Genomic DNA, 21,602 nt, shown 5'->3' with positions numbered 1-21,602 from the left:
ATGGCCTTTGTACTCAGGTGATGTAGCATTTTAAAACGACACTAGTTTGCTGTTTTTGTCCTTTTTAACAATGTTGTTTTCATATGATTTTCACTGAGGTGCAATATACCAATTTTGAGCTTTGTTTTCCTACTATGCTGAGCAGTAGATAAAAAGATAACTATATTATATGCAAAAAAATATGATATGCCTTAAAGAAATCAAAAAGTGTTTTTTTGTGATTCGGCACAGGATCCTTTTTATGTAAAAAGATACAGATGTCCTGGAATTATTGTTAATGTAATTTAGTTTTTTTCTTTAGTTTTTGGCTCTCCTAATGGATTTAAATGGTTTAGATAATGAAGTCAGAAATCACTATAGTTACTTTATGGTGCTTTTACTCGACAATAAAAACAGATTTAATAACAACTAATTGGTAAGATTAATCATAAAAATAGTTGCCAACAAATCTAGTTATCAATTTAGGTGGTCTGCAATTAGTTGGTCCGTTGCACGGTTACCAGCTGCTTATCTCCAATGAACTCCTGCACATAGTATTGTGCAAAAATGGTATTGTAACATTTTTTCTATCTAATTAATCGGCTGGAAAAAAATATAAAAAACATTAATAAATACTATTTTTTTTGTACAATACCATGTGCATTAGTTCATTGGAGTGAAGCAGCTAGTAACCGTGCAACTGAACAACTAATCGCAGACCACCTAATCGATAACCAGATTCGTTGGCAACAATTTTTATGATTAATCTTACTAATTAGTTGTTGCAGCCCTAATAGGGCGTCTATTTGTTTAACCCCTGCATAAGGATTGTGCTGGTTGGTGATTACTTTTAACCCCTCTGTATATTTTCTTTAATATGGTGCAGATATAATAATGGAACAGCAGGCATAAACAGAACTATAACTACATTAACATATGTAAATGTTCATTTTTTTAATAATATGTAATGTTCATATTTATTTAAAAAAGTTGATTTAGATATTGAAGAGAGGTCACTTATGAAAGGACATAATAGACAAATTTTAACTTTCATGATTCAGATGATGCAATTTTAGAAAACGTTCCCAATTACTTCCACTATCAAATCTACTTCATCCATTGTTGCATATCTAGATATTCTCAGGGGGTGTTCACATGTCTTGGGCACTATATTGCAATAGTGTTTGCGGTGGTATACTTTATCGGAATCATGAAAGCTTAATTTTGACTTTAATGTACCTTTTAAACATCTATTGTCCCGGAATCAGGTCCCGTTTGTCACTGTCATTCGGCACATGCGCCAGTGTCAAATGGAAGTGCACACAGCTTACCTGGGTACACTACAACTTTAAAATTCTTGAAAAATTCCCTATACAGGGTCTCTGCCACAAGAACTCACCTTTACCGCCCACTTTCTGAAGTTGTCAGTTTTATTTTGCATTAGAGCTGCAACAACTAATCGTCATAATCGATAATAATCGATTATGAAAATAGTTGTCAATGAATCTTATAATCGATTAATCGATTAGTTGGTTTGCAATTAGTTGGTTTGTGCACAACACCAGGTGCTTCACACCAATGAACTCCTGCACATGGTTCTGTGTTTTATGGTTATGTCCTTAGCCTAAAGGACGTCTACTTTTCACTTTTTCAGGACAGTATAAGTTTACAACTACCCCTGGCTTATGTGCAACCCAGATATAATATAATAGTCATCATTTGGATTGTTTATATTAAATCTGGTGATTTGGAACTATGCTTTTCATGATATAGTGCAAAGCTTGTTGTTTACACCTTGCCCCTAGATTGATGGTAGTTATTTAAATTGATGTGCACTATTATCTGTTTGCACAATTATTAGCGTATTGCTTGTTATTGCTGATTATATGTACTGTATAAATAAATGTGTAAGGCTTTGTCCTGTTATATATACAGTCCTTAGTGCTTCTGATTTTGTTTTTTGTTTTTTTATATTTTTAATAAATTGTGATAATATGTACCAGATTCAACCTTTATAAGTATATATTCGTTATTTTTAGAGCGGACTAGATATTTCCCCTAACCTTATAGCTGGTTATTTATCATTGCATATAGATATTCAAGATATTTTTATGTTAGAATGAAGTCAAGGGTTACTTTATTGAGAGGCCCCTTGCCAAGGTAGAAAACACTTAGCATTGGTGAAGCGCTAACAAAGATAAATATCCCACTTTGGTGAAATTGGCAAAACCCTACTTATACACCTCAACAGCCTTTTCTCTGCTGCAGGAAATATAGCTGCAAACAGAGAACCAGCCTTAGCCAGAAGCACGTGGACATGTTGAGATTTTTGCATTTCAATGCAAAGTTTCTGAAAGAGTGAATAACAGAATGTTATTAACAGTGATAGTCTAACTCTTTCTAGTTCTACCTCTTTTCAAAACTGTGGTTTTGTTTTGTTTAATTATAAAACTGTGCTCTGCTGCTTAAAAATTGAAGAAACAGTTGTGTTAATGTAAAGTTTTAGTCTGAACTTTATATTTGTAACACTCATTATGTGGATTTTATTTAAAACATAGAAAACTATTATTGATTCTTTTTTTATCCGATTAGTCAATTAATCGAAAAAAATAATCGGCCGATTAATCGATTATGAAAATAATCGTTAGTTGCAGCCCTATTTTGCATATAACAAATACAAAGTGCAATGTAATTTGTAAAACGTTACACAGAAACTTTCAAAGCATAATCATAGTTTGTTAAATCGCAATCTAATTCTCTTGGTACTCTTTGGTGAAAAGCATACCCAGGTAGGCTTTGGAGCAGCAATGCACTACTGGGAGCCAACTGTTGATTGGTGGCTGCACATACATGCCTCTTGTTATTGGCTCACTTGATGTGTTTATCTAAATCCCAGTAGTGCAATACTGTTCCTTCAGCAAATGATACTAACAGAATGAAACAAATTTGATAATAGAAGTAAATGAGAAAGTTGTCAAAAATTGCATGATCTGAATCATGAACGAAGAATTTAGGGTTTCATATCCCTTTTAAGCCCAACTCCAGTCTTTTTTTTTTCTTTCTAACAGCTAAAGTAACTATAACTTTATCATTGTCCAAATAAACCTAACTGTATATGTGCTACCATATATTTTGTTATCACAAAAGCATTGCTCAGAATAATTTTTCTGCAAATAAAAATGTTTTAAAATGCATCCAGTTACATTTTAAATGCACTGATATGTATTTCAAAATGTTCTTCTGTGTCACTTTAAAGGGATAGTATACACCGTGAGGTTTGTATATAAAATGTTTAGTTCTGTGTAATGAAACAACTTTGCAATAAATTGAATTAATTATTTTGCCCCCTTTTCATGTAATTTAGGTCTGAAATGTTTTAACAATGTCTAATTCCCAGAACTTATAATGCACCCTGCTGACTTCTCGAAAATAACTCTGCTACTTATCTGTCTATGCACTCTATAGTAACTTTATAACCGGGGCTAACCTTTAGTCTGTGGACTAAAGATTGGCTCCTCCAAATTAGACAAATGTTGGGTGGAGTTTGGCTATTTAAAAATAATTGCAGTAAAATTGTTAAATTTTTTTAAAAATGTTTTTAAACTTTTCTGATATGTTATTCTATAGTAACACAACAGGTAAACAGGTGTTTAATGTCCCTTTAACTTGTACTACTGTATAAATTACTGCTTAGTTTGAAGCCTATAGCAGCTGAATGTGCAATCAAATTCTGTTTAGTTTTTAATGCTTTTGTAGCAATGTTATGTGCTTATTCAGCTCCATTTGCTTCTCTATTGTTACCATTAAAGGGTCATGAAACCAGTTTTTTTCCATTTTAATTATTTTGATAGAGAATACAATTTTAAACATCTTTCCAATTTACTTATATTATCTATTTTGCTCTTCTTATTTTTGTTGAAGGAACAGCCATGCACATAGGTGAACCAATCACATGAGGCATACATGTGCAGCCACCAATCAGCAGATCCTGAGCCTATCTAGATATGCTTTTCAATAAAGGATACCAAGAGAACGAAACAAATTAAATGATAGTAATAAATTAGAAAGCTGTTTAAAATTGCATGCTTTCTCTGAATCACAAAATAAATAAATTGGGTTTCATGTCCCTTTGAAGGGGCAGTAAACTTACAAACTAATGTTATATAATTCTGCACATAGTGCAGAATTATATAACATTAGATTACCGGCAGATGTATACATTTAAAGTATTGCAGAAAAATTGTATGTAAAAGTTCATTTTACCAGAACGCCGCTCCTGGCTCTACTGAGCGGGTCTGTTTTTTTACACAGCGCATCGCAGCAACACTGCCTAGTCACAGTGTGCCCAGCCGTGCCATTAAAATGAATGTAGCTTGCTCCCGCTCTGGTCTAGTAGTGGGAGCGAGCTACATTCATTTTAATTGCGCGACCGGGCACACTGTGACTAGACAGTGTTGCCGCGATGCGCTGTGTATAAAACCAGACCCGCTCAGTAGAGCAAGGAGCGGAATTCTGGTAAAATTAAACATACAATTTTTCTGCAATACTTTACATCTGCCGGTAATCTAATGTTATATAATTCTGCGCAATGTGCAGAATTATATAAAATTAGTTTGTTGTAAGTTTACTGCCCCTTTAAGGTAGATTATATTACATTTGAAAAGTTTATGGAGTTTATATAGAAGACTCTCAGACTTCACCTAAACATATTTTTGTTGAGAAGATGTGGATAGACATTGATGGAAAACATTGGTTTCTCCACAGAAAATTTTGCCAGCTGGGTGGCATTATGAAGTAATCAGGTAGGGACAGTGTAATGTTTTTTTAATATTGTAACATTTTCTGTTATTCATAAATGTTACATAAGCTATCCTAAGCACAAATGAATTACATTATCTAACATAAATTAATTTAAAGTGATAGTAAATCCTAGCGTTTGTGAAACGCTAGGATTTACCAGTGCAGCAAATAAAGGAGACTTACAGATTATAAAATATTTCATGCTGAAAGTTCCTTTATTTGTCTGCAGTGTTCGCCGCGCTGAGCAGCTCAGGCCTCCCACAGCAGAATGCTATTTTATCACTGAGGTGATCTTAGCCAATAGCATGCTAACTATCTGGCATAATGCAAGCTGGGGCGCACAGCTATTGACTAAGAGGTGTAAACGTCACCTCATTGAAAAAATAGCATTCTGCTGTGGGTGGCCTGAGGCGCTCAGCACGGCGATCGCTTCAGACAAATAATGGAACTTTCATCATGAAGTATATTATACTTCATGACTGGAATTCCCCTTTATTTGTTCCACTGGTAAATCCTAGTGTTTACCATCACTTCAATGATAATTTGGGCAACAAGCATTGAGCAAAAATGTAATATTAGCTCTTTTTAGCTTAAAGGGCAAGTCAACCCAAAAATGATTATAACTTCTTTAGATCATGTAAGTAACGAGTTTTTTTACAGCAAACTGTAGCCTAATTTGGATCAAAAAAATACTTTGCAAGTAAAAACACTTCCTTCTCCTACTCCGGCCGTTTCGTAATGGCTGCCTGACCCCTCCTTTCTCTGATGTCACCCAAACAGAAATTCCAGCTTCAACTAAGGGATCCGTGTCGATCCCGCGCGTGCACGTGTTTTGTGCAGGCACAATGGGACATTTTCGTAGATGGGGCATTTTAAAAAACATGTGCACGCCACAGATCTCTTAGTTGAAGCTGGAATTTCTGTTTGGGTGACGTCAGGGAAAGGAGGGGTCAGGCGGCCATTACAAAATGGCCGGAGTAGGAGAAGGAAGTGTTTTTACTTGCAAAGTATTTTTTGATCCAAATTGGGCTACAGTTTGCTATAAAACTTGTTACTTACATAATCTAAAGACATTATAGTAATTTTTCCGTTGACTTGCCCTTTAATATTGTCTTCAATTTTAGCAAGGTGGTCTGTAAAATCAGCCGGGTGCTATGCCCATTAAATAGTTCCCAGGGAGAACATTGATTTATGTATCAGGAAACATGTCTTTGCAGTTCTTTATATGTTTTTTATTATTATTATTATTATTATTATTTAATCTCAATTACTTAGCAATCATGACTTCTATCTTTCAGGCTACCATATTGAAAAATGGAACAGAAGTGTTTGAGGCCTGGGTTAATCCGCCACCACCTATTTACATGCAGTTCTACTTTTTTAATGTAACCAACCCATTGGAGATATTGTCTGGAGAGACCCCAGTGGTAGATGAAATTGGGCCCTACACTTACAGGTACGGTTGAATAGGCTACAAAATCTTATTTAATATTATATTAACATATAAGTGTGACATTTACGTTTTATTGCCTAATATTATTCAATTGCAAAAAAACATGTTACTGCCAGAGTTTAGGTTGAAGGGACCGTTAATACCTTAATTTTTATTTATGTGTAATAAAACAATTTTGCAATATACTTTCATTTATTTATTTTGCCCCCTTTTTAGACTTAGCTTAGAAAATTTAACAATAGCTAATTCTCCGAACTTGAAATGCACCCTTTTTACTTCTCGGCTAACTCTGCTACATATTGGTCCATTACTGGCTATCAGATAACCGCTACAGAACAGAGTACTTTATACTAACTTTATGACTGGAGCTAGCCTTGTTGTCTTCAGACTAAAGTGCAGTCTGACCAAATAAGACAAATGGTGGGTGGAATTTGGCACTTGAAAGATAATTGCGTAAAAAGGATGTTAATGGGTTTTAAAAAATATTTAGACTTGGCTGACATGTTATTCTATAGCAACACTACATAAAATATCTTGTAATTACAAGGTGTTTACTGTCCCTTTAACGAGTTCTGAACTTCGGCCCAGTGTTGTCAGTGTGTTTTTCCAGTGATCACAATCCCAAAATGCTTCCACCATTAACCCTTAAAGACTATGGGGTGCTATTTCAGGAAGCCTGCAGGAGGGAGGTAGGATTAATAGTACGGTCTTGTCGCTGACGGCGATACCCCCGCTATTATAGGCAGAAAAACCTGTAACAACCAGCGACGTACAGGGTACGTTGTGGTCAGTGAGGGTTTAATACCCCTGGAGTTCAGAAATGGTTACCTGTCCAAAACTTATCGGCATTGTTAATCTTCTGATTTTTTAATCCAAAAATTAAATGTACAAAAATAAATGGTGCTTTGGTGGGTTTAGTGATTACATTACAGGTTCAACAGCCCCTTTTAATAGTCTGTAGTGATGCTAATAGGTGACACTTGCAAATAACCCTGTGCTCTTAAACTATAGGGATGTGTGTCTGTCTAAGGGATTTGACTATGGACACAATCAGTATAGTGAACATGTGTATTTGTTGAGTTTTTGTATTTGGCTAATTTTTATTAGTGTAAATGTGCTTATTATTAATTTTTAACTTTAATTGATTGAGCAGATAGTGTTTATATCTGTTTAGTGACATTGCTTATTATTTCAAAAACACAATGGTGGCGCCCAGGGCCGCCATCAGGGGGTGACAGGGGTGACTCCTGTCAGGGGCCCCATGGGCCAGGGGGGCCCCATGAGGCAAGAACTTACATTTTGGCAGTCACCAGTGGGTACTACAGTAGAGTGCTAATTGAGCATGGGAAATGTTATTACAAGGAGTAAAGTATTAGCATTTGAGAGGATTTCTGAGTGTGCACTCAACCACTATGCACAGTGTGAGACAGACTATGCACTTTGTTTGTACAGTGTGTGCCTGAGTCAGACGGCAGATCACTTTAATTTGCAGAGGAGGTAGGACTTACTTAGCTAATGTTTTTTTTATTTCTTTGTGCAATTTCATATTATAACTTCAGTGTGGTAGTAGTTGTATGGTGGGGCCAGGTGTCCATAAAAACACATTTTTAGCAGCATTGTATTTATGATTATTTGACAATACTGTTGAATTTCTATATTTAAAACCATGCAGAAATGTTTCCTCCTATATATATTACATTCCAGTTTACTGCCCCTTTATGCAAGGACTTTCCAGATGCAAGGAGGCATTTTATCTAAGATGTTTACATCTGCATAACGTGTTATACTCTCAGACTAAGATTGCTCAGTGTTTGAAATGAGACAGGTTAACTTAAAACTGTTCTGTTTACACTACAGCTAACTTAATTTTGAAATACATACCAACATGCCTAAATCCTGCATTTTGTGGTATGAGTACCACAGCTTATGGTTCAACCAAGACCATATAGAATACAGCATTTTTAAAATCCATAAGTACAGCTGACAGATGGGAACATTTGTACACTATATTTGAAGTGGTGCTCTTGGTTGGGGAAAATGGGGAAAAATCAAACATATTTTAACCTTTTTAAAAGTACTTTTCTTCATCTAGCCATCTACCCAGATCATTAATGTACAATTTTGAATTCACAGAATTATTTTTGTTTGCACATTTACAAATATGATTCTTTAAAAAGTGATCTCTTAATTTCTGCAATTTTTTTTATCATGCATGTCACACACTGTTGATTTAGGGGATGCAAGGTGCAGAAATGTTTTCTCCTGTGAGTGTTTCTGTTGGTGTCTGTGTTTTTGTCTTTGCGCTTTGGTTTGTGTCTCTATGATTGTGTAAGTATTTTTTCTGTGGGTCTCTCTCTGAGGGTGGGTGTGTATGTCTTTGTGCATTTTCTGTGGATGTCTGTGAGGGTGTGTGCATATGTCTTTGAGCTTTTTCTATGGGGGTCTCTGTGAGGGTGTGTGTATGTTTGTCTTTGTATATTTATTTTCTCTGGATGCCTCTGTGAGGGTGGGTGTGTATGTTTGTGTTTTCTGTGGATGTCTCTGTGAGGGTGTGTGTTTTCTGTGGGTGTCTCTGTGAGGGTGTGTGTATGTCCTTGTGTGTTTTCTGTGGATGTCTCAGTGAGGGTGTGTGTATGTATGTCTATCTATCTGGGTTTTATGTGGTTGTCTTTCTGTGTGTGTGTGTATGTCTTTGTGTGACTTCTGAGGCTGTCTCTGTCGGTGTTTTCTTGGGTGTATGTGCAAGTTTGAGTTTGTGTGTGTGTGTCCATTGTCTGTTCCTTTTTAGGACATTTTGACCTTACTACTGATTATTCACATCTTTCTACAGACTTTGAGACTAATGAGACCTTTCCGGAAGTCACCAATCCACCATTTAACCTTTAAATTATTGTTTAGGCAGTTCAGGGCCCTTCCTTTCAGCTACTGCATGCCGTTGGCATCATTTAGTAGGCATCTTCCTTTACAAAAAGATAATCAGAACTCCATATTTTGTTTTCTAAATCTCCTTTTTTTACAAAACTGTAGTTTACCTCATTACTTGTCAGGTCAATGTAAACAAGTGCTGAGTGTCTGTGTCTGAGTGTGTTTGTGTGTTTCTTTACGTGTCTGCTAGAGTGCCTATATGTGAATCCTTATGTGTGAGTGTGTGTGTTTCAGTGTATGAGTGTGTGTGTGTGTGTGTTTGTATGTTACTACCTTTACAACATTTCCAACTTTAAATAGACACTTAAAAATAAAGTGCATATACGTTTTATTCACTTGGTCAAAAATTGCACATGTCAAAGGGGGGGGGGGCCCTGATCAATGGTTAAGTCAGGGGCCCCAAAATTTCTAGTGGCGGCCCTGGTGGCGCCTATCCAAAGCAAAAATTCTTTGGGCAGAATCAGTATTAAATTTGTTTTAAAATATTAAACATTATATTTATAAGCAAAACAATTGATGATACAAAATAGCAGCTGCTATATATACCTTAAAAATCATGCATGATTTATAAAAATCCTTTTTTTTTTAAATGCAGAAAAAAAATAGCAGATAAAAATATAGGGAATAAAAATGTTTTTATGTTAGTCGATATCCAAACCGCTATACTGCTATAAAGTGTATATTACAAGCATCCTTGTTCATAAAAGATCTATATTTTCAGAACTTTCCTTAAAGGGACAGTATGCACTAATTTTCATATTACTGCATGAATTAGACACTACTATAAAGAAGAATATGCACACTTACGGCTAGATTTGGAGTTTGGCGTTAGCCGTGAAAACCAGCGTTAGAGGCTCCTAACGCTGGTTTTAGGCTACCGCCGGTATTTGGAGTCACTCAAAATAGGGTCTAACGCTCACTTTTCAGCCGCGACTTTTCCATACCGCAGATCCCCTTACGTCAATTGCGTATCCTATCTTTTCAATGGGATTTTTCTAACTCTGGTATTTAGAGTCGTTTCTGAAGTGAGCGTTAGACATCTAACGACAAAACTCCAGCCGCAGGAAAAAAGTCAGTAGTTAAGAGCTTTCTGGGCTAACGCCGGTTTCTAAAGCTCTTAACTACTGTACTCTAAAGTACACTAACACCCATAAACTACCTATGTACCCCTAAACCGAGGTCCCCCCACATCGCCGACACTCTAATACATTTTTTTAACCCCTAATCTGCCGACCGCCACCTACGTTATCTTTATGTACCCCTAATCTGCTCTCCCTAACACCGCCGACCCCTGTATTATATTTATTAACCCCTAATCTGCCCCCCTCAACGTCGCCTCCATCGGCCTACACTTATTAACCCCTAATCTGCCGACCGCAAAGCGCCGCCACCTACGTTATCCTTATGTACCCCTAATCTGCTGCCCCTAACACCGCCGACCCCTATATTATATTTATTAACCCCTAATCTGCCTCCCACGTCGCCGCCTCCACCTGCCTACACTTATTAACCCCTAATCTTCCGAGCGGACCTGAGCGCTACTATAATAAAGTTATTAACCCCTAATCCGCATCACTAACCCTATAATAAATAGTATTAACCCCTAATCTGCCCTCCCTAACATCGCCGACACCTAACTTCAATTATTAACCCCTAATCTGCCGACTGGAGCTCACCGCTACTCTAATAAATGTATTAACCCCTAAAGCTAAGTCTAACCCTAACACTAACACCCCCCTAAGTTAAATATAATTTACATCTAACGAAATTAATTAACTCTTATTAAATAAATTACTCCTATTTAAAGATAAATACTTACCTGTAAAATAAATCCTAATATAGCTACAATATAAATTATAATTATATTATAGCTATTTTAGGATTTATATTTATTTTACAGGTAACTTTGTATTTATTTTAACCAGGTACAATAGCTATTAAATAGTTAAGAACTATTTAATAGCTAAAATAGTTAAAATAATTACAAAATTACCTGTAAAATAAATACTAACCTAAGTTACAATTAAACCTAACACTACACTATCAATAAATTAATTAAATAAACTACCTACAATTACCTACAATTAACCTAACACTACACTATCAATAAATTAATTAAATACAATTCCTACAAATAAATACAATTAAATAAACTAGCTAAAGTACAAAAAATAAAAAAGAACTAAGTTACAAAAAATAAAAAAATATTTACAAACATAAGAAAAATATTACAACAATTTTAAACTAATTACACCTACTCTAAGCCCCCTAATAAAACAACAAAGCCCCCAAAAATAAAAATGCCCTACCCTATTCTAAATTACTAAAGTTAAAAGCTCTTTTACCTTACCAGCCCTGAACAGGGCCCTTTGCGGGGCATGCCCCAAGAAGTTCAGCTCTTTTGCCTGTAAAAAAAAACATACAATACCCCCCCCCAACATTACAACCCACCACCCACATACCCCTAATCTAACCCAAACCCCCCTTAAATAAACCTAACACTAAGCCCCTGAAGATCATCCTACCTTGTCTTCACCTCACCAGGTATCACCGATCCGTCCTGGCTCCAAAATCTTCATCCAACCCAAGCGGGGGTTGGCGATCCATCATCCGGTGGCTGAAGAGGTCCAGAAGAGGCTCCAAAGTCTTCATCCTATCCGGGAAGAAGAGGCGATCCAGACCGGCAACCATCTTGATCCAAGCGGCATCTTCTATCTTCATCCGATGACGACCGGCTCCATCCTGAAGACCTCCACCGCGGACCCATCTTCTTCCGGCGACGTCCAACTGAAGAATGACGGTTCCTTTAAGGGACGTCATCCAAGATGGCGTCCCTCGAATTCCGATTGGCTGATAGGATTCTATCAGCCAATCGGAATTAAGGTAGGAATATTCTGATTGGCTGATGGAATCAGCCAATCAGAATCAAGTTCAATCCGATTGGCTGATCCAATCCGCCAATCAGATTGAGCTTGCATTCTATTGGCTGATCGGAACAGCCAATAGAATGCGAGCTCAATCTGATTGGCTGATTGGATCAGCCAATCGGATTGAACTTGATTCTGATTGGCTGATTCCATCAGCCAATCAGAATATTCCTACCTTAATTCCGATTGGCTGATAGAATCCTATCAGCCAATCGGAATTCGAGGGACGCCATCTTGGATGACGTCCCTTAAAGGAACCGTCATTCTTCAGTTGGATGTCGCCGGAAGAAGATGGGTCCGCGGTGGAGGTCTTCAGGATGGAGCCGGTCATCATCGGATGAAGATAGAAGATGCTGCTTGGATCAAGATGGTTGCCGGTCTGGATCGCCTCTTCTTCCCAGATAGGATGAAGACTTTGGAGCCTCTTCTGGACCTCTTCAGCCACCGGATGATGGATCGCCAACCCCCGCTTGGGTTGGATGAAGATTTTGGAGCCAGGACGGATCGGTGATACCTGGTGAGGTGAAGACAAGGTAGGATGATCTTCAGGGGCTTAGTGTTAGGTTTATTTAAGGGGGGTTTGGGTTAGATTAGGGGTATGTGGGTGGTGGGTTGTAATGTTGGGGGGGGGGTATTGTATGTTTTTTTTTACAGGCAAAAGAGCTGAACTTTTTGGGGCATGCCCCACAAAGGGCCCTGTTCAGGGCTGGTAAGGTAAAAGAGCTTTTAACTTTAGTAATTTAGAATAGGGTAGGGCATTTTTTATTTTGGGGGGCTTTGTTGTTTTATTAGGGGGCTTAGAGTAGGTGTAATTAGTTTAAAATTGTTGTAATATTTTTCTTATGTTTGTAAATATTTTTTTATTTTTTGTAACTTAGTTCTTTTTTATTTTTTGTACTTTAGCTAGTTTATTTAATTGTATTTATTTGTAGGAATTGTATTTAATTAATTTATTGATAGTGTAGTGTTAGGTTAATTGTAGGTAATTGTAGGTAGTTTATTTAATTAATTTATTGATAGTGTAGTGTTAGGTTTAATTGTAACTTAGGTTAGTATTTATTTTAGAGGTAATTTTGTAATTATTTTAACTATTTTAGCTATTAAATAGTTCTTAACTATTTAATAGCTATTGTACCTGGTTAAAATAAATACAAAGTTACCTGTAAAATAAATATAAATCCTAAAATAGCTATAATATAATTATAATTTATATTGTAGCTATATTAGGATTTATTTTACAGGTAAGTATTTATCTTTAAATAGGAATAATTTATTTAATAAGAGTTAATTAATTTCGTTAGATGTAAATTATATTTAATTTAGGGGGGTGTTAGTGTTAGGGTTAGACTTAGCTTTAGGGGTTAATACATTTATTAGAGTAGTGGTGAGCTCCAGTCGGCAGATTAGGGGTTAATAATTGAAGTTAGGTGTCGGCGATGTTAGGGAGGGCAGATTAGGGGTTAATACTATTTATTATAGGGTTAGTGATGCGGATTAGGGGTTAATAACTTTATTATAGTAGCGCTCAGGTCCGCTCGGCAGATTAGGGGTTAATAAGTGTAGGCAGGTGGAGGCGACGTTGAGGGGGGCAGATTAGGGGTTAATAAATATAATATAGGGGTCGGCGGTGTTAGGGGCAGCAGATTAGGGGTACATAGGGATAATGTAAGTAGCGGCGGTTTACGGAGCGGCAGATTAGGGGTTAAAAATAAAATACAGGTGTCAGCGATAGCGGGGACAGCAGATTAGGGGTTAATAAGTGTAAGGTTAGGGGTGTTTAGACTCGGGGTACATGTTAGAGTGTTAGGTGCAGACGTAGGAAGTGTTTCCCCATAGCAAACAATGGGGCTGCGTTAAGAGCTGAACGCAGCTTTTTTGCAGGTGTTAGGTTTTTTTTCAGCTCAAACAGCCCCATTGTTTCCTATGGGGGAATCGTGCACGAGCACGTTTTTGAGGCTGGCCGCTTGCGTAAGCAACTCTGGTATTGAGAGTTGAAGCTGCGTTAAAAATGCTCTACGCTCCTTTTTTGGAGCCTAACGCAGCCTTTATGTGGACTCTCAATACCAGAGTTATTTTTATGGTGCGGCCAGAAAAAAGCCGGCGTTAGTTTTTCGGGTCGTTACCGACAAAACTCCAAATCTAGCCGATACTGATTTAAAAATCCAGTATAAAACAGTTTTAAAAACTTACTTAAAAGCTCCCAGTTTAGCACTGTTGATGAGTTTAGTCTGGTACACCCAGTGAAAGGGGCTGGGAAAACAAGAACAGACCCCCCCCCTTCTCTGCATATGAAAAGACAGATAACATAAACAGGAGTCAGCAGTAGTCTGTAAACGCGCGTATACATCTGACACTGTGGTTAGGAGTCTAAAAATCTTCACAATGTTATTAAAAATAAGCAACACTATACAGTATTACAAAAACACTCCCAGATGTGCTGTATACATGGATCATCTACAAAACATTTATGCAAAGAAAATTCTAGTGTACAATGTCCCTTTAAGAATCCAAAAACAATAGGTCTCTTTTTCAAGAAAGTTTTTAGGTTGAATTACATTTTCACCATCATCACCACTCCATGCCGAGACGTACAGTTCCTAACAAGACACCATACACCGGCATATGTGGAGCATATCCGCAGAAGTGGGAGTGATTGAGCTATAACGCTGCACGCGATACCGTGGAAGTCACAGGTGTTAAAGCTGGGAGACTGAACCGGAAAGTGTGCAAACTAGATGGATCACTTGTATGCTAAATAAGCATCGAACCCGGAGCTCCGTGGTGTAACTAAAACATACAAGGTATGAGAAATTTGTATGGAGTGGTGTTGATGGTGTAAATTGAATTCAAGCTAAAAACCTTCTTGAAAAGAAGACATAGGGCTCCATTTATTAAGCAGCTAAAGCAGTTCGGAGCCCCATCGTTTCAGGCAGCAGGTTTCATAAGACCGCTGCTCCTTAACTTGTCGGCGGATTGAAATCATCCTGGTCCGATTGCATTGCACAAGCATTTCACTAGAAATGCTTGTGCAATGTTAAATTCCAACAGTGTATGATGTCGGCATTTAGCGAGGTTGAGCGGCCATGATTTTCTATATCGAATCATGTCCGCTCGACTGTTAATAAATCTACCCCATATTGTTTTTGTATTCTTAAGGAAAGTTACGAATATAGATTATCTTTCTCTTGCAAGGTGTATCCAGTCCACGGATTCATCCTTTACTTGTGGGATATTCTCATTCCCTACAGGAAGTGGCAAAGAGAGCACACAGCAAAGCTGTCCATATAGCTCCCCCTCTAGCTCCACCCCCCAGTCATTCTCTTTGCCGGCTCTAAGCACTAGGGTCTCTCTACGGGAGGGTAAAGTGAATGTGGTGTTAGAATTGTAGTTTTATATCTTCAATCAAGAGTTTGTTATTTTTAAATGGTACCGGTTTGTACTATTTACTCTCTAGCAGAAAAGTGATGAAGAATTCTGCTGAGAGGAAAATGATTTTAGCATGTTGTAACTAAAATCCACTGCTGTTCCCACACAGGACTGAGGAGTACCAGAAAACTTCAGTTGGGGGGAACAGTTTGCAGGCTTGACTGCAATGAGGTATGTTCAGTCAATTATTTCTAGACAAGACTGAGATAATGCTAGAAGACTGACAAGATCCCCATGTGGGGAGGGTAAGCTATGTTCTGAGACTTAGTATAGAATTGAATGCTTACATAACAGGGCTAAATAGGCTGGTTGACACTAATGCAGGGCAATCGATTATTTATTTAAGAAATACTCGTTGGAGACACTTTTTTAAGCACTTTGGAGTGTTTTTCTGGGGTTATTATCCACATGTCATAAATTTAGTCACTTAGAAGTGATTTTTGTAGGCCTCACAACTCCGGAGTGGAGTGGGAGCGGCCTAATTTCGCGCCTCAGATGTGCAGTTAAAATTTAAAGGCTGTTTCATGCTGCTTCACATGGAGGGTCCAGCTGCTGATTGAGGGCCTAGAAGAAGCTTTATTCCCCCAAAACTGATCCCTATGGACAGGTAGGGCCACAGCAGTAAGCTGTGGCAAGGTGCTGTAGTTAATTAACCGGTTGTTGGCTTTAGGCTTCTCCGGTTTGGGCATTAAGGGGTTAATCGTTCTGAAACTTGCTGTGCAATCATATTAAAGCCTTAGGTACATTTTTCACTGTTTTGTAAAATTGTGTGCTCTTTTTATTTCTTAAAGGCACATTAACGTTTTTTTCAAATTGTGTTTTTTATTTGATTAAAGTGTTTTCCAAGCCTGCTTGTGTATACTACTAGTCTGTTAAACATGTCTGACACTAAGGAAAATCCTTGTTCAATGTGTTTAGAAGCCATGGTAGAACCCCCTCTCAGAATGTGTCCCAATTGCACTAATATGTGTATACACTTTAAAGATCATATTGTTGCACTTAAAAGTGTGGCCCTAGATGATTCTCAGACTGAAGTTTAATGAGGATAGTCCGCCTACCTCTCCCCATGTGTCACAACAAGTTACGCCCGCTCAAGCGATGCCTAGTACCTCTAGTGCGTCTGCCCCTATTACATTGCAACAACTAGCGACAGTCATGGATAATTCCCTTGCGGCCTTTCTATCCAAACTGCCAGTGTTTCCTGCAAAGCGCTATAGCTCTGTTTTAAGAACAGATTATGAGCAGTCTGAAGTTTTGGTAGCCTTATCTGATGTACCCTCACAACACTCCGAAGTGGGGGTGAGGGATTTGATGTCTGAGGGAGAAATTTCCGACTCAGGAAAGGTTTCTCATCAGGCAGAGTCAGATTCATTAGCGTTTAAATTTAAACTGGAACACCTCCGCGTATTACTCAGGGAGGTAATAGCCACTCTGGATGATTGTGACCCTATGGTGGTCCCAGAGAAATTGTGTAAAATGAACAAGTACCTAGAGGTCCCTGTATACACTGATGCGTTTCCGATCCCCAAAAGGGTTGTGGATATTGTTACTAGGGAGTGGGATAGACCAGGTGTCCCTTTTTGTTCCCTCCCCCCTATTTTTAAGAAAATGTTCCCCATAATTGACCCCAGGCGGGACTCGTGGCAGACGGTCCCTAAGGTCGAGGGGGCTGTTTCTTCACTTGTTAAGCGCACAACCATACCAATTGAAGACCGTTGTGCTTTTAAAGATCCTATGGATAAAAAGTTAGAAGGTTTACTTAAGAAAATTTTTGTTCAACAAGGTTTCCTTCTCCAACCTATTGCCTGCATTATTCCTGTAACTACTGCAGCAACTTTCTGGTTTGAGGCGCTGGAGGAGTCGCTCCAGACGGAGATCTCATATGACGAAATTATGGATAGAATTAAGGCTCTAAAGCTGGCTAATTCTTTTATCACTGAAGTTAGCGGCAAAAAATTCAGGTTTCGCCATTATGGCGCGCAGAGCACTTTGGCTCAAGTCATGGTCGGCCGATGTGTCGTCAAAATCCAAATTATTAAATATCCCTTTCAAGGGAAAGACCCTTTTCGGGCCAGAATTGAAAGAGTTTATTTCAGAAATCACCGGGGGAAAGGGCCATGCTCTCCCTCAGGACAAGCCCGTTAAGGCTAGAAACAAAGCTAATTTTCGTTCCTTTCGTAACTTCAGGAGCGGTCCCACTTCAGCCTCTACAGCTGCAAAGCAAGAGGGTAACGCTTCACAGCCCAAGGCATCCTGGAAGCCTTACCAGGGCTGGAACAAGGGTAAACAGGCCAAAAAGCCTGCAGCTGCTACCAAGACAGCATGAAGGGGTAGCCCCCGATCCGGGACCAGATCTAGTAGGGGGCAGACTCTCTCTCTTCGCTCAGGCCTGGGCAAGAGATGTTCAGGATCCCTGGAAATTAGAGATTGTTTCCCAGGGATATCTTCTAGAATTCAAGGACTCCCCTCCAAGGGGAAGGTTCCACATTTCTCGTCTGTCTACAGACCAGACAAAGAAAGAGGCGTTTTTACGCTGTGTAGAAGATCCACTTACAATGGGAGTGATCCACCTAGTTCCGTTTGCAGAACAAGGACTCAAACCTGTTTGTGGTTCCCAAAAAAGAAGGAACTTTCAGACCAATCCTGGATCTCAAAATTCTAAACAAATTCCTCAGAGTCCCATCATTCAAGATGGAGACCATTCAGACAATCTTACCAATGATCCAGGAGGGTCAATATATGACTACGTGGATCTACGTGGATCTAAAGGATGCGTATCTGCATATTCCTATCCACAAAGATCATCATCAGTTTCTCAGGTTCGCCTTTCTGGACAAGCATTATCAGTTTGTGGCTCTTCCTTTCGGGTTGGCCACTGCTCCCAGAATTTTCACAAAGGTGCTAGGGTCCCTCCTGGCGGTGCTAAGACCGCGGGGCATAGCAGTGGCGCCTTACTTAGACGACATCTTAATTCAGGCGTCGACTTTCCAAAGAACCAAGTCTCACACAGAGATCGTATTGGCCTTTCTGAGGGCTCACGGGTAGAAGGTGAACGTAAAAAAAGAGTTCTCTCTCCCCCCTCACAAGAGTTCCATTCCTAGGAACCCTGATAGACTCGGTGGAAATGAAAATATTTCTGACGGAGGTCAGAAAGTTAAAACTGTTAACTACTTGCCGAGCTCTTCATTCCATTCCTCGGCCATCTGTAGCTCAGTGCATGGAGACAATCGGACTAATGGTAGCGGCAATGGACATAGTCCCTTTTGCTCGGATCCACCTCAGACCACTGCAACTATGCATGCTCAAACAGTGGAATGGGGATTATGCAGATTTGTCTCCTCAAATTCAGTTGGACCAGGAGACCAGAGATTCTCTTCTCTGGTGGTTGTCTCAGGATCACCTGTCTCAGGGAATGTGTTTCCGCAGACCAGAGTGGATCATTGTTACGACTGATGCCAGTCTGTTAGGCTGGGGTGCGGTCTGGGACTCCCTGAAAGCTCAGGGCTTATGGTCTCTGGAAGAAACTCTTCTCCCGATAAACATTCTGGAACTGAGGGCGATATTCAACGCTCTTCAGGCATGGCCTCAACTAGCTGCGGCCAAATTTATCAGATTTCAGTCGGACAACATCACGACTGTAGCTTACGTTAATCATCAAGGGGGAACAAAGAGTTCCCTAGCGATGACGGAGGTAACCAAAATAATCAGGTGGGCGGAGGATCACTCCTGCCGTCTCTCAGCAATTCACATCCCAGGAGTAGACAACTGGGAGGCGGATTTTCTAAGTCTAAGACTTTTCACCCGGGGGAGTGGAAACTCCACCCGGAGGTATTTGCCCAGCTGACTCAGCTATGGGGCACTCCAGAGTTAGATCTGATGGCGTCCCGTCAGAACTCCAAACTTCCTCTCTACGGGGCCAGGTCCCGGGACCCCAAGGCGGTATTGATAGATGCTCTAGCAGCGCCTTGGTCCTTCAATCTGGCTTATGTTTTTCCATCGTTTCCTCTCCTCCCTCGTCTGGTCGCCAGAATCAAACAGGAGAAGGCTTTGGTGATTCTGATAGCGCCTGCGTGGCCACGCAGGACTTGGTATGCAGACCTAGTGGACATGTCAACTGTCCCACCATGGACACTGCCAATGAGGCAGGATCTTCTAATACAGGGTCCGTTCGAGCATCCAAATCTAGTTTCTCTACGTCTGACTGCTTGGAGATTGAACGCTTAATTCTATCAAAGCGTGGTTTCTCTGAGTCAGTTATAGATACTCTGATTCAGGCTAGAAAGCCTGTCACCAGGAAAATCTACCATAAGATATGGCGGAAATATCTTTGTTGGTGTGAATCCAAGGGTTAGTCATGGAGTAAAATTAGGATTCCCAGGATATTGTCCTTTCTCCAAGAAGGGTTGGCGAAAGGATTGTCAGCTAGTTCCTTAAAAGGACAAATATCTGCTCTGTCTATACTTTTACACAAGCGTCTGGCAGAGGTACCAGACGTTCAAGCGTTTGTTTAGGCTTTAGTCAGAATCAAGCCTGTCTATAAACCTGTGGCTCCGCCATGGAGTCTAAATCTAGTTATTTCAGTTCTTCAAGGGGTTCCGTTTGAACCTTTACATTCCATAGATATTAAGTTGTTATCTTGGAAAGTTTTGTTTTTGGTAGCTATCTCTTCTGCTCGAAGAGTTTCAGAATTATCTGCCTTACAGTGTGATTCACCTTACCTGGTGTTCCACGCAGATAAGGTAGTTTTGCGTACCACGCCTGGTTTTCTTCCTAAAGTTGTTTCTAACAAGAATATTAACCAGGAAATAGTTGTTCCTTCTCTGTGTCCTAATCCATCTTCAAAGAAGGAACGTCTACTACACAATCTTGATGTAGTTCGTGCTTTAAAGTTCTATTTACAAGCAACTAAGGATTTCAGACAAACATCTTCCTTGTTTGTTATCTATTCTGGTAAGAGGAGAGGTCAGAAAGCGACTGCTACCTCTCTTTCCTTTTGGCTGAAAAGCATCATCCGTTTGGCCTATGAGACTGCTGGCCAGCAGCCTCCTGAAAGAATTACTGCTCATTCTACCAGAGCAGTGGCTTCCACATGGGCTTTCAAGAATGAGGCTTCTGTTGAACAGATTTGTAAGGCAGCGACTTGGGCTTCACTGCATACTTTTGCCAAATTTTACAAATTCGATACTTTTGCTTCTTCAGCGGCTATTTTTGGGAGAAAGGTTTTGCAAGTAGTGGTGCCTTCCATTTAAGGTACCTGTCTTGTTCCCTCCCTTCATCCGTGTCCTAAAGCTTTGGTATTGGTATCCCACAAGTAAAGGATGAATCCGTGGACTGGATACACCTTGCAAGAGAAAACAGAATTTATGCTTACCTGATAAATTACTTTCTCTTGCGGTGTATCCAGTCCACGGCCCGCCCTGGCATTTAAGTAAGGTAAATTTTTTTTTGTTTAAACTACAGTCACCACTGCACCCTATGGTTTCTCCTTTTTCTTCCTAACCTTCGGTCAAATGACTGGGGGGTGGAGCTAGAGAGGGAGCTATATGGACAGCTTTGCTGTATGCTCTCTTTGCCACTTCCTGTAGGGAATGAGAATATCCCACAAGTAAAGGATGAATCCGTGGACTGGATACACCGCAAGAGAAAGTAATTTATCAGGTAAGCATAAATTCTGTTTTTATAAACAAAGATGCTTGGTATATAGACTTTATAGCGCTTTGGATATTGACTAACATAAGGACGTTTTTATTCCCTATATTCTTTTTTTTTTTTTGCAATTTTTTCTGCTTTTTTTTTATAAAAAAAAAAAAAGGATTTTTATAAATCATGCATAGTTTCTAAGGTGTATATATAGTGGCTGCTATTTTGTCATTAATTGTTTTGTGTATAAATAAAATGTTATCCAAATAATTTTAGCCTTGGATAGGCAGTCACAATTGTGTTTTCGAAATAAAAATATATTGGCAACAAAGTTCTGGGAAGATCGTTTCATTTTACTTTTGTTATGATTGTATGGTACTACCAATGTTTTCCAGAGAGGCTCTCACCTTGGGGGATTAACTATAATCAGGGTCTCAGTAAGGCTCCTTTCG

General features: G+C 39.1%; 1 protein-coding gene across 1 annotated transcript in view; it reads left to right on the top strand.

Moving 5' to 3' along the window:
• The window catches only part of SCARB2 (scavenger receptor class B member 2), a 365,930-nt gene that overhangs the window by 88,828 nt on the left and 255,500 nt on the right, over window positions 1-21,602 (top strand). The window contains exon 2 of the mRNA XM_053703403.1: window positions 6,078-6,235. Within this exon, the coding sequence (XP_053559378.1) occupies window positions 6,078-6,235 (158 nt within the window). The remainder of the gene's footprint in view (window positions 1-6,077; window positions 6,236-21,602) is intronic.

The sequence above is a fragment of the Bombina bombina genome, chromosome 2, assembly GCF_027579735.1.
Source record: "Bombina bombina isolate aBomBom1 chromosome 2, aBomBom1.pri, whole genome shotgun sequence".
NCBI lineage: Eukaryota > Metazoa > Chordata > Amphibia > Anura > Bombinatoridae > Bombina > Bombina bombina.
This window is presented reverse-complemented; position numbering and strand designations above follow the sequence as displayed.